Below are 14,940 nucleotides of genomic sequence, written 5' to 3'. Positions count from 1 at the left end.
TTCTAAATTCAATTACATCACGAAACTTCCCTTTCGCGAAACGTTTAAAACTTAAATATCACATGTGACTAATTCCTTTATAATTTTAAAGATATTACTAATTTGCCAGAGAAAAAATATCCACAGTATATTGAATATCAAACTCCCTTATATATATATATATATATATATATATATATATATATATATATATATATATATATATTTGAACCTGATAATCAAATTGAACATGATACTGTTGTGATTGGGTGTAATTTAATTGACATAATTTCGTTACGACAAACTTTCATATTATGTTACAAAACTATTAAGTTACCTAACTTTTATATATATATATTTTTTTAATACCTCAAATTTCAAATTACATTTCAAGCCTTTTGAAGAGGCAATTAATTTAATTGTTCGAATACAGACTTTAATCACTTTGATAAAAATTATATATAAATTCTCTAAGAATTAATTATCACCGAAAAAACGTAATTCTATTTAAGAATATTTCTCATCCATTTTATTCTTACAGTTTAGAATATATAAAATACTCTTAAAACGTGACGCGCAATAAAGAAAGGGACCTTAGAAGCAAAAAAATTATAGGTTATGTTTCAAAAATTTTAATATTCAAAGAGAATCAAAACGCATGCGCAGATCATGTCCGCCATTTGTAATAAATCATCTCTCACCTGAGTTGCAACAATTTCCCCACAAGAGCGCTAGTATCGCTATAAATAAGAACGACTCGAAAAAAAAATCGTCAACATAACCTAAAATTCTGCTTTTAAGGTCCCTTTCTTCAGAGAAAAATAATAAATATCAAAACAAAATAATAGATATTTTTTAAATTAAAAAAAGTTTATAAAAAATACCCAAATTCTTTATTTAACAAATACGAAATGTTCTTAAATGCGCCAAGATAGTATTAAATTTAGAGTTTCGTTTTTTCAGTGATATAAAAATATTTTAATTATTCGTTTTTTTTTTTCTTTTATTTTTTTTTTTTTGCCTCATGTGCCCCGGCACAGATAATTTGAAAAAGCTTGATGTAAATAATTTCTATAGAAAAAGCTCGCATTGACCAGAATGACTGATCGATTTGGCATGGGACGACCCAATTACAGAGCTTGCGCGAAGTCATGCCGATGCTATCGCTATTTTGCTGCAAGTTGGAGAGTAAGTGAATCGACTGCCTCATAACCACATGCTAATAATAAGGGACAATGAGTAAACAGTTACGGTAAACCAGATAGATGGCTCGTGAACGAACGAACAGAAACGAAAGCCAAGAGCTTTAATGAGAAACCTATCGATAATGAGGATATATATTCAAATTCCCTTTATTTCTAATATACAATAAGATGCACGAAATTTTCTAATTAGTTTCAAAATACTTGCTCCTAAATCTCTATTATACAATATAATAATTATAAAAATTAATAATAATATTTAACCAATTGATGGGGAAAAAAATAATTATTCTCTACTATAATTATTATATATACACGGAAAAAAATATTTACCTGAAACAGCGAAAGGTTTCACTAGAATAGCAAAATATTTAATTGAAACAAAGTAAAACTTTTACTACAAAACGTTTCGCTGTTCCAAGTAAATTTTTTTTTCCTCTATTTTTTGCATATTCTAGTCTGTATTTTTTCTAATTTCACCTTAAGGGCATGTCAAAGTTGCGATACTGTTTTCTTTACATAAAGTCTAGAGAAGTACCACTACTTTGACATCCCCTTAAGGATGAACATAACCTCATAAATGAATTGTTTTTCTATTTTTCACATTTGAGGTTATGTTATATTGCAATTTCTCTTATTTAAATGAAACAGTTTCTTTAAAATTTATATAAAAAAATTCAAATTAAGAATAAAGAAAAAAAAAATTGACTATGAAAATATATATATTTTTCAAGTTTCTTAATATTGCTTCCAATTTATATCACATTTCGAAAGTTGAATTTGAGAAAGACCGATCAATAGTTGCAAGGAGAATTATGGCGCCATTTCACCTCTTGCACTTCTAGGAAAGGAAGTTTAATTTGATAAAATTGTTATGCACTAATATTACCCGTTATTATAAGTAATAATTTATGTAAATTTTTATTGATAAAAATTAGTATGCCACAGAGGGTTTATTAGGAAATATTATTTATTTGAATAGACCCTTGAGTACGGTTTCAATTTGTAATTAAATTATAACTCGCAGAGTTTAATTGTAGAAATTGTGTTTGGCGTTTTTAATTACAAACACATTATCAGGAGTTGCAATAAATTTTTTTTCCTATAATATAAAAATTAAATTTCGAATATATATTTTAATTTGATCTCAATATGGAAGATTTTTTCAAAGAAAATAAAAAAAAAATAAAATAATTGCGCGTGTGATATATACATTGAAGGGAATATCAATGTGTTGTTAATAAATACAATTATTTATATAAACCCGATGAAACGTCTTCTAATTAGAGTGTATATAGTCAACTTTCTGCAATTAAATTCTAGAGCAAAGCAAGAATCGGACGCAAGAGAATTTAATTTTGAGTTGAAGCACATTATTTCTGTTTAATTGCAGACGGTTTGTTTCACTTTAAAAACTTAATTACATTACATCCGTTTTCCGTAGGCACACTAACTGCCTCTTTTTAACTCCTGTCCTGGTTATTTCAAAAAAAAAAAAAAAATGTACAAAGTTTTTCTAAAAATAATTTTTTCTTTCATAAAATTTTAATAATTATTTTCCATTTTTATTTTTACTACTCTCAATTTTTCCGAGTTATTACCCAACCCATCAAAAATATTTTTATATCAAGAAATTTGTTTTCACTAACAAATTTTTAATATTGTTTAAAAATTTAGAAAAATTTAAATTTTTAATTTAAAAAATTAAGTCTATTGAAAATATTAAGAAATTTAAAGAGGAAAATGATATTCGGAAAAATCGTTACGTATATTTAGTTTCAAGTGAGGATTGAGGTGAACAGACACGAGAAGATAGGTTGTTTCAGTAGTACGAATGGGCGTGCAGTCAGCCCTAGCGTTAGATGCGTGGTGGAACGCAAGTGTCGGAAATATGCGCGCGCTTTACAAAATACAGTTTTTTTTTTTTTTTTTTTTGGAAAATCTTACAGAATTTAACTATTATTTTTTCCCCCCATCAATCGGTTAAATATTATTATTAATTTTTATTTTAATTTTTACATTATCTTAAATGATTTTAGTTATTTTAATTTTTCAATTAAAAAAAAATATATATATATTTTTAAGGGCATGTAAAAATTAAAACAGAAACAAAAATCGTTTAAGGCCATGTAAAATTTAAAATAAAAATTAATAACACATTTTTAATTTATATTAAATTTTTTTTTAACTAATATGTTAATTATATTTTTGATTAAAGTTGACGGTTTCTTAGAGCTTTGATATAATAATTTTCAACACCTTGTGAATTGGTATAGTTTCAACAGCAAATAAAGACATTCATCTCTTCAAAAATGAGAATGAGAATGAATGAAATTTTTTTCAAGGATGCTTCAAGTACTTGCTTGATGTTGTTTTTTTAACGAACTGTATATATAGCGCTTGAATGTGATTTGAACTGACAGTAATGAGAAATTTATTCAGAGCCGAAAGTGAGACTTGCGTCTAACAAAAATATTTTCTGTATTTAAAAAAAAAAAATATATATATATATATATTTCTTTAAAAAATGTTTTGAAAACACATGTTGCCACTTAAGTTTTGCGAAATAAATTGTCCGAACTTTAAAGTACAAGATAATGTCCGTGGTGAAATATTTAAACCAGTCTGCAGCCTCAGGCTGATCTCTGATGAGAAACTTCCCTTTTGCTGGATCGGCAGTTCGCTTGAGGTTACACGCGACTCCAACCTATTCACAGTGCCAACCTGCTACCAGGTGTCTTGGATTAAAATATATCAGGTCATCAACCTTACACAAAAGTCAATGACCGTCATTAAAAAAAAAAAAAAATTCATAGTAGATAAACTATCTTTCATCTGATAAATAGGCCGAGAAAATATAACAACAATAATAATAATAATAATAATAATAATAATAATAAACAATAACAACTACAATAATAATTATTACTTTCTAAATCAGAATTAGTAGTTTTCTACTAATGAAAGAGTGCGGATTCGTTTACCAATTGAATTAGTAACAGTTTTGACTCTTTTTTTAGTAGAAGACTACTAATTGCTAGTATAAAACTACTAATTCATGGAGTAAATCGGCTTACTAATTTAAAATAGTAAAAAATACGATTTACTCCATGAATTAGTAGTTTTCTACTAACAATTAGTAATTTTCTACTACAAATTAGTCAAAACTGTTACTAATTCAATTGGTAATAACGAATCCGCACTCTGCTTTCATTATAGTACACTCTCTAAATCTGAATCAGTAGAAATTTTACTAATTCAATCAGTACTTTTCATTTTAACTGAAGTTGTAGTTATTTTTTGAAATTTACTAATATAATTAGTGAATATACAAGCAATAGAAAATAACTTATGTAAAACCGTAATTTGTATATAACATAACTTTTAAAATTAACTATTAAATCAGTAGATTTTGCGGCCGCCGCCATATATTTATATTACTGATTCAATCAGTTATTGATATTTTACTAATTGAATCAGTAAATTTTTTACTAATTGTCAGTTACTCAATTCTAGCTATGGCAATTAGTATAGATTTCTACTGCTAATCAGTAAAATATAACTGATTCAGATTTAGAGAGTAGAAAAACTACTAATTCAGATTTAGAGAGTATCATTATTATTAAAGTTGTTATTATTATTATTATCATTATTATTATTATCATTATTATTATTATTATCATTATTATTATTATTATTATTATTATTGTTATTGTTATATTCACAAAGTTGACGATTTGAGTGAGAGAAATGAACATAAAAGAAAAATATAAAAATTGAATATGCCTTGGCCTTTTTATTTACGAGAGAGGAAACATATTTTAAAGAAGTAAACATTCATGCTCAAGTCGTGAATCTTTTATATATATGGGGAATGAGAAGAGAAAACCAAGTTTTACAAAATCCGCTTGGAAACAAGCGTATTTTGTTTACTTGTTAAACTTATTTAAACAGTTTTATGAAGTTTGCGCGATGAAAACTGCAGCAGGAGAGACATGAAAATTGAATTTCTTTTTCCCCATGCAGAAGTACTACTTTGTTTTTGCCCTCTGTGCCAACCCCTTGGCCTGGCAACATTATTTTTTTTTTTTTTTCATTTATATGTAAATATTATTACAATCCTAAACCACACAACATTATAAATACTATATATACATATATAAATTGTCGTAAAACTTTATATGTCACGTTAAATTTTGGATACTTGTTCCCTTTTTTTTTGTAATTCATTTAAAAAAAAAAAAAAAACGAATTTGAAATGGGAGATAAAAAAAAACTCCCGAGAAAGAAATATCGAATTTGGAAATAAAGTGTAATAAACGAAATTGTGATAGAGTTCCGATTGACGTATGGTATATTGCATATAAGATAGGGGTGGGGAGGGGGGAGGGGTGAGATTTACTTCCTGGGTGTAGCGCACCACATCTTCTAGCTTATATATAGAGTTGTATTCAAATATATGCACTTACCTTGCCGGATGTAGCAGGGCTGCCAGTAATGCTATCAACGGTAATGCTCCAGGCCACATTTCGACGGCCTGAAAACATGTGATTAAATACACAAAGAGGAATTACAAACTGTACATCTTAAACAAGTCAAAATAATCATATATATTATCTTAAAATCTCCTCTATTTTCATAGTTAAACAATATAAATTCACACAAATTTATTTAACAAAGTCAAAGAAGATTCAAATCCAAAAAAAAGGGAGTCGAGAGAAATTTTATGTATTTTTAGCAAATGTTTTCTTAATTTTAACTGTTAAAAATTGTTTTTATATTAATTCAAGCTCCACGAGCAAAGGTATCATACGTCAAAAAAAATTTTAGGTTATGTTTTTTTGCGAAAATACTCACTACTAATACAAAACACTTCCGCGTCTCAATTACATTCAAAAAATTCAATTAAAACATATTTTTATTTTATCTAATTAAAAAGGAACTTCTTATAAAGGTAAAACTATCATTAAACATAACCTAAAATTTTTTTTTGACGCAAGGTCCCTTCTCTTGTGACTCGCTCTAAAGGGACCTTAGAAGCAAAAAAAATTATATGCTTCAAAATTTTGATGTGAAAATACAAAAAGTTGATCAATACAAATTATTAAGTATTCAATTGAAAATAATAAATAAAAAAAAATTTATTTTAAAATAATAAAAATAATTTTACATAAATAGAAAGAAACTTCTTTTAATCAAAATAAAACTATCGTAATAATCTATAATTTGTTTGTTTCTAAGGACCCTTTCTTCAGAGCGCGTCACATTTTAATTTTTTTTAAATTCTATTTTAATTTATTATATTTAATTTTACAAAAAATACTCAGAAGTTTACTTTGAAAATTTAAAAAATACTTTTTGTTTTATATTAGACAAAGAATATCTATATTTGGAATCAGTAATTTTTCATATTCATGGAAATTGGAAGGAAAACTTTCGAGATGCTGTATAAAGTTCAAACTCAAAGTTACACGGATTTAATTTAATGTAAGTTTCGAATATGGATTTAAATCTTCTAAATCCCTGTAATTGAAAAACTTTATCATAATTAACTTATATATATATATATTAAATTTATGCTTCTTTTAACGAATCATGTGTAATAAATAAATCGTCAAATTTAACATTTAAATCAAATAAATTCTTTTGTTAAATGATCAGAAAATTTGGATCTTTTTCGTTTGCCATATATTTTAAAATGTTTTTAATTTAAAAGTAATCAAGATCTGGAATGGTTAAATTGGAGACTCAACACTTGGAAAAAGTGTAAAAGAATCTTAAAATCAATTTCCTTTTTCATCAAGGGGTAGAAAATCTCGAAGCATTTATGGCTCTCAACTGTGTGTGTGTATATATATATGGAGAGAAGTGAAAAGCAACGGCACTATCCGTGGGTTAATTTTCAGTTTCCGTTTTGGAGCAATTAAGAACGCGTTCCCAATTACATTCGATAAAGGCCTCTGGAAATTAGTGTACGTCATCATACAGCTCAACTGTCATGGAGATCTCAAAACTAATTCGATTACCATCGCCAATTTGTCAAATTACTAAGCTGTGTATCAAATATCTGTCCAATTCTCTTGCTCGACCTGGTATCGACTTTTCATATCCGGAGAAATGACAAAAAAAAAAAAAATAAAAACAATAAACGTTTCTAAAAACAACAATATTGTCAAGATTCATTTTTTCAATATTAATTTTTCAAATGAATTTTTCATAAAATTTCTATATAATTTTGTCGTTTTATTATTTAGGGCCGGTTTCATCAAACTTGAATTAATTTTCTTTTCATCCGCAGCCATTCTGATTGGACATTTCAGAACAGCTGATAAAATTGCGCGCGCAGATTATATTAAACCAAAATAGGTCCGTTAATTTAATATTTAACCGCCGTTTTAAAGATGTTGGTACATAAAAGACTGATTAAATTATAATCGAGAATTAACTATATAATATATATATATATATACTTAATCGGAGTTGGTGAAACCGACCCTTAATCTCACACAAATCTTATATGCGTATACAAGACGTTTAAGGTCCCAGTGCGTCGGTTTAGTTATAATTCATGAAACTACGGATTCCACCTGTCCCGTAAAACCAGGATTTTTACGAGCTTCTCTGCACTTTTACGACGATGTTTCTTACTTGTCACAGCTAGAAAAAAAAAAGTAGTGAAACTTGTCCGCATTTTTCATTCTCGATACAAAACCCACGTTCTTTTTTCTATTACTATATCTATAATATATAGACCTGTATGTAAATCAATCCTCTCTATTCCTGATGCAAAACTCTCTAAAAAATTTTCTCGGGCAAACACGATTTCAAATCCTTTAAGTGGGGCGCACATGGCACAAAAATCGATGCCTTTCATATTACACCCTTTTTGTCGATTTCACCCTCAACTCCCCTTTTATATCTATCTCTCTCTCTTTCTCTCACCCTGTTTTCCTATATACATCAGTATCTAAAAGAAATTCTTCCACCCCTAAATCACAACTATATATATTATCCTGAGGGACAATTTGTTAGACGCAAAATCTTATACAAAATTCTATTTAATAATTATTTTCCATATATTTCATTAGTTTTTATCTACGATAGAAAAAATCAATAATATCAAAGAAAAGTAAAATAAGTAGAAAATCTTTATCTGAAATAGCTTTAGAATAGGAAATAGAAAAAACGAATAAAAAATAAATTACATATTTAAAAAAAGATTGCAAATAAAGAAAAAACATGAAGAAATAAAATGTATTTAAAGAATAGTCAAAACAGAAAATAAAGAGAAAAGCATAAAAAGAAATAAAAATCAAAAATTCAGAAAACCTGTTTCTTTTTTAATGAAACAAAAACAATTCTTTGATTCTAGTTTAAAATATCAAGTAATTGATATTTTTATAAACGAATATATTTGAAATTCATTAAATATTAAATAAATTGGAAAAAAAAGATGATATTATGAGAAACTAATAAGGTATAGGTCGGGAGGTTACTTGATTTCACCCTTAACGAGATAGACGTATCCGGTGACGGGTTGACCTGGATAATGAGATATTTGATGAACCCAAGAATTAGGAATGTGATGATCCCAATATAATTAACCATCTATATACTTGATTCAAACACCTCAAATAAATTTACCCTAAACATATATATAGATATATACTTGTTTCGAAACAAGGAACAACAGTAAACTAATATAACTATGAATTAAATCCGGTAATCAAAGTTTGCCAACACTTGAAACACTTAGTTTATTAGTTTGCGAAAAGAGACCATTCCTCCAATGCATGACCGATTTACGCTTGAATATATATATATATATATATATATATATATATTTTCAAGTCCAACTATATATAGGAAGAGAGGTTGCTTAATCCAGTTTCTATAATGAGGGTCGTCGCCAACTTCAAATAAGATCCAATCTTCCTTCTCACTTTATATATTCACGATAAATTAGATTTAATCTCGATAATTGAAAATTTAAAGCTTCAAAATTTACTCGAAAAATTCACTTTTTATTTATAAACTGTTATTCTAAAATCCAGTCCTGTAATAAATTTTTGTTTACATGATTCTATTTAATAATTGTTTTTCTTTCTCATTTTTTATCTTTATTTTCAAGTTTCACAATTTTTTCCTTTTAAAGCAGCTTTTAAAAAAATAAAGATTCTTACAAAATTTAGTTGTTTTCTTATAGAAAAAAAAAAAAACCCCCCAAATTGAAAATACAACGTAATAATTAATCCCCTTGAAAATGATTTGATTTTTTAATCGGAATTATCAAAAAAAAAAGAAACAATTCGTTGATACTTATTGTATCAGCTACTGCCATACATATAGTTGAACCATACGGAATGGCGGGCGCTCCACTATATAGATTTTTGATTTACCATATCTAAATACCTGAATGAATTCACTTCACTCAAAAAAATCTATTCCCAATCACAAATTCATGAAGAAAAAAGAATTCTCAAACAAAATTTCAAAAAGAACAAGAAACACCTATATTACATTGATTTTCGAATTTTTTTTTTTCTACAAAAAAACTTATTAGTCTTCAGTTTCAATTTCAAAGAAGAAACAAAATTCGCGCATAAAAAGGATTAAAAAAACTTTGTTCTAGTCTTCCATTAAATCCAATTGAAACGAAAAATAAGGTTTAGAAAACAATTAGTTGCGTAAATATTTATAAAAACCAAAAAGCACGATGTTTTTAAGATATTGTTGACTTTGAAAAGCAGAGGTTTGCCCTGATAACGTTTCTTGATGGCTCCCACCCCTATATTCAGCAGTCCCTCCCTCTTTGGCCTCATCTTCCCCAACAATAGATAACTGTCAATTCGCGATGGTCACTTTCTAGTTGCACATAGGATGAATTCAATATGAACATCAATGAAGAGATAATAATCTCAAAATGATGAGAGGTGCATGAAATTGCTCGAGTTTAAAAAAAAAAAAAAAAAAAAAAAAAACACAAAAGAAGAAGATGATATTTACCTGGAGTAGTTGAAAATCCTAGGCAATGAGAGGCCTATGATGTCTCGAATCTGGCATGGCGCCTCCGGTGTGTCACACAGTTCAGGATTGCAAACGTCCTTCCTCGGAAGGCTCGCCTCCTGGACTGCTGCCGTTGTAGAAAAGCCTAGAGCCACTCACACCGACTACCTGGTTGCTGGCACGTTATTGATCCCAGCCCAGACACCCCGTCGACCCACGCAGACGCTTCGCGTTGCCGTGTCGCTTTAGCAACGTGACGTCATTCACCACCCAATCCTCATCCTCACATGGAGCAACGACTACTTCTCATTCTCTCTTCTATACTTTCTGCCTCATGCTCTACCTTAACTCCACCTTCTGTTTCCTCACCATCTGATTTTTAGTTTTTCTCCTCCCTCTATATCTTTTTTTTTTTCATCACTCTCTCTCTATCTCTCTCTTTCTCTCTCTGAGGATCACATTCTCAGCTCTGACAGTTGCCAGTCTCACAGTCTGTTCCAGCATCCCTGATATATCTGTAAAAAATTAAAAATACAACCCTCATATTCTTCTTCTTTTTCAATCATTTCTAGAATCGGAAAATCATTCAAGGCCCTTTAAGAATGAATTAAAAAATTTTGGTCCAGGACCTTCGTTTATACACTGAATTTTTTTTTTTTTTTTTTTTTTTTTTTGATTCAACTAATCTTAACTATTATCAAATATTTATTTTTAAATAATTATTAGATTGAAAAAAATATTTATTAATTATTATTTGGAATAACTAATTATTTGATGATTTAATTAAATTGTATATTATTTATTACAAATATACAGAAATTATTATTATATAATTTATTTAATTCAAATAAAAATTATTTTAGTTCAAGTAAATATTTATTCGATCGAGGGGGAATTTACTCAGGTAGTCAAGCGTACATACTCTTCCTGTAATACTTGTGTAATAACGTGTAATAATGCGTTATTACGGTGCTGTAATAACGCAAAAAACTCTGTAATATCTCTGTAATAAAGTGTAATACACTCAGAGAAATGGTATATTTGTCTCCGAGCCTACTAACTCATTTATTTGTTGCAAATATATTTTATTTCATTGAAATAAAAAATTTATTTGAGGCAAAGAAAAATTTATTTTTGACAAATAAAACTTTTATTTACGCCAAATAAATAAGTTAGTAGGCTCTGAGACAAATATACGTTTATTTAACTCAAATATATTTTATTTGGTTCAAATAAATCATTTCTCTGCGTGTACTCTGTAATAACGTGTAATACTTAGTAATAAGGGTAATATGAGATGTAATACCGGTAGTCAAGTGTACACGTTTTTAACTAGTAAATTCCCCCTCGTATTCGATAATAGTCAAGTATACACTGTAAAATAAAAGGTATTAATTTAATACCAAATTTAGGCACTAAATTGTCATTTGGTTTTAGTTTGATACCTAAAATTGGTACTAATTTAGTACTTTCTTTTTACAGTGTATATAGTCGATTATTTGAATCAAATAAATTTTATTTTCATTAATACTGATCGACAAGAAATATTTAGCATTAGAAAATATTCTCTGTAACCGCGATTACAGCAATTATATACATATACTAAGTTTCATTAATTTCAATAAAAATTCAATTAATTTTACATTAATATTGTAATAATATTATAATAATTAATAAATTTTATAAAGGCGACTAAACCCTCGCAATTATAGGCGTTGGTCGTCTGTTTTTTTTTTGATAATTTTTACTAAATCAAGAATTAACTAAAGCATTATTTTCATAATATTAATTTTTTACTGTTTCAACAAAAATATTTATATTAGAAAAATTTTAGTTTTCACCCTAAAAAATTTAAATTATCATTTTTTAGTAATAGATATATATCGATTCTAAGTTTTATATGACAATTTAAATTAATCATTCAATGATATTTTAAAAATGAAACTAAAATTTAACTATAGAATTCTCTATGAACTCTTAACCCTTAACTGACCTCATCCATTAGCAGTTTTCTTTTTCCTTCACATCTTCCTTTTTTTAAGCTCCAATATATTGTTCTGAGTGAAAAGTCGTGGCATGTCTGGAAACGATAAAAAAAAAAATAATATCAGAAACTATCAATAATTGTAATATCAATATTAATACACTGAAGAAAAAAATGTTATTTGATTCAAATAATCGGTTACTTCACTCAGAGAAATTGTATATTTATCTCAGAGCCTACCTACTAACTCATTTATTTGTTGCAAATATATTTTATTTCGTTTAAATAAAAAATTTATTTGAACCAAAGAAAAATTTATTTATGACAAATAAAATTTTCACGGAAAGAAAAGCAATGGTTGCGGGCCAACCATAGGTATTGATAAATACGTCCCATCAATATTATATGGTTACCACAACCATATCTTTAGTTGATACAACCATAGTATGGTTGGCCTAACCAAAGGTTAGGTTGTCACATCAAAATGACGAAAAATTGCAAATTTGATGTGTCAACCTCACCTTTGGTTGCGCCAACCATACTATAGTTGTATCAACTAAAGATATGGTTGTGGTAACCATATAATATTGATGGGACGTATTTATCAATACCTATGGTTGGCCCAACCATTCCTTTTTCTCCGTGTTTAATTATGCCAAATAAATAAGTTATAGTAGGCTCTGAGACAAATATACGTTTATTTAACTCAAATATATTTTATTTATGGTTCAAATAAATCATTTCTCTGGGTGTTGTTTATTGTTAAATAAATTTTTACTTGAACCAAATAAGTTTTATTTGAATTAAATAAACTATATTTAAATCAATAATTTCTGTATTTGAAACAAATACCATTTCAAATAATATAATTATTTAATAAAAATAAATATTCGTAACCGATTAATTTAAATTAATTTTTTTCTGTGTAATATATAAAAAAAGTAATAATCAATATGCAATTCGATTTCTGGTTAAAAACTTTTAAATATGAAAAATTTAAAAATAAATGAATTGTAAAATTTCGTGTTATAATTTGTATATTAGATTCATTTTATTAGAGACTCTCGCATGGAACCCGAGCTTTCAAGGGAATATAATATATAGAATGCCGGAGATTGTTATTGTTCAATTTACTATTTAATACACTGTTGAAACTAAAGCCACTCTAAAGTTTATATTATAATTATAGGCAATAAAGCCGCGTCGATCTCAGCTCTATATATACTGTTTTGGCTTTTAATACATTTTCTGGATATATATATTGGCTACCGCAAACTATCATACAAATAATATAAACATTAATAACTCCTTTGTCATATGTACGTTTCATTATTTCTAAAAAAAGAGAAGTAATAAAAATGCAAAAAAAAAATAGAAACAAAAAAAAAATGTTACAGATTCATTTGGGGAGAGAATTGCGAGGATATAAACGTTGACGTCAATCTAAACGATATATGTCTAAAATTATTGACGTCAGTCTTTTCAATGTATGATCTTATAACCAGAAATGATTTGCTTCAAATTTTTTTTATAAATCAAATTTTTTCTCATTTACAAACATTTGAATTGTAAAATATATATTTTTCCAATGTCAAAATAATCAAAAATTCAATATAATTAATTAACATAATATAATTAATTATAACATATTTTGAATAATTATTATCGAAAATTGATGAAGATAAAAATTAAGGTGCATAAATTAAAATTTAATTCAAAAATTATAATTACTCACAATTAATTATCTTCTTCGATTTTTAGATTTTATTTCCTTGGTTTTGCCTCTTATTGAATAAATAACTGGACAATTTTATGAAAAGCCAATCAGGTATAAGAATTCATGCACTCTCTTCTGCAGAAAATTGTGAACTAGCCATTAGCTATCCAGGTATGTAACCTAAAAATTTTTCAAATTAGATATGTCCAGTGTTACGTCATCGTGCTATCCAGGTGGTAATTAAGCACAGATATTTCTTTTATCGACACATATATATGTACATATAAAAATCAGTGTATTTGTACATTTACACCCCGATCGATAAAATAGATATCTATGTTAAATTACCACCTGGATAGCACGATACATCACACATTTCGATATACCGGGAAGTATTCAAATAGTAAGTTGTATAAATGGCTTAAATTTATTTACAAAAATTTTATCAAAATATGTAAATAAATTTAATAATCCAAATATTGTACTTACTCGAAATATTAATAAAACTCACAAGAAAAAAAAAAAATAAAACAGCTGCGATTAAGACGATCGCAATGCTGAATTTCAAAATTAAAACAAAAAAATATCCGAAAAATTTGCAAAAGCAAAAAAATTTTTAAATTTGTAAAATTCAATTTAAAATTTTAAATATTCTCTAAATTCTCAAATAGTTAACATTTTATATAATTGAAATAATTAATTTATACTAAAAGTGTAAAAAACAATAAATCAAATTAATTAAAATGTTAACTAATTTGAGTAGAGATAGTGTTAATTTAATTTTATGTAAAAAAAATTTTCATTTATAATAAACATATATTGAATACATATATAAATATATTAATAAATTAAAAATATAATAAATTACACACTGAAAAAATAAATGATTAATTCAATTAAAAATAAATATTATTTCTCACCACGTTGATTCATCTGAAAATAATGATTAATTAACCAAAACATTCACAAAACACTTAAAAAAACAAACACAAAACACTTATAAAACATTAAAATATAAAAGACAACATAGTGACAATAGAAATAATAGATAG

At 26.9% G+C, this 14,940-nt stretch overlaps 2 protein-coding genes across 12 annotated transcripts in view; both read right to left on the bottom strand.

Annotated features, from left to right (window-relative positions):
* The window catches only part of LOC127280026 (ragulator complex protein LAMTOR3-A), an 86,943-nt gene extending 76,774 nt beyond the window's left edge, over positions 1–10,169 (bottom strand). Inside the window, exon 1 of the mRNA XM_051302739.1 lies at positions 10,154–10,169. The gene's annotated coding sequence lies outside the window, so the exon portion shown is untranslated. The remainder of the gene's footprint in view (positions 1–10,153) is intronic.
* Positions 1–10,325, bottom strand: part of LOC127280018 (glutamate-gated chloride channel) — a 40,774-nt gene extending 30,449 nt beyond the window's left edge. For 10 of the 11 annotated variants that reach the window (XM_051302714.1, XM_051302719.1, XM_051302722.1 and 7 more), the window contains exons 1-2: positions 10,188–10,325; positions 5,651–5,718 (exon numbers count right to left, since the gene is read on the bottom strand). In XM_051302714.1, the coding sequence (XP_051158671.1) occupies positions 5,651–5,709 (59 nt within the window). In that variant the 5' untranslated portion in view covers positions 5,710–5,718; positions 10,188–10,325. Of the gene's footprint in view, positions 1–5,650; positions 5,719–10,187 lie in introns of those variants that run through there. The other variant, XM_051302724.1, reaches the window with a different exon arrangement.
* Between the last annotated feature and the right edge of the window lie 4,615 nt (positions 10,326–14,940).

The sequence above is a fragment of the Leptopilina boulardi genome, unplaced genomic scaffold (assembly GCF_019393585.1).
Source record: "Leptopilina boulardi isolate dan_hultmark-lab unplaced genomic scaffold, ZJU_Lbou_2.1 LbouV2_229, whole genome shotgun sequence".
Taxonomy (NCBI): Eukaryota; Metazoa; Arthropoda; class Insecta; order Hymenoptera; family Figitidae; genus Leptopilina; species Leptopilina boulardi.
The sequence above is the reverse complement of the archived record's forward strand: the minus strand, read 5'-3'. Positions and strand labels throughout refer to the sequence as shown.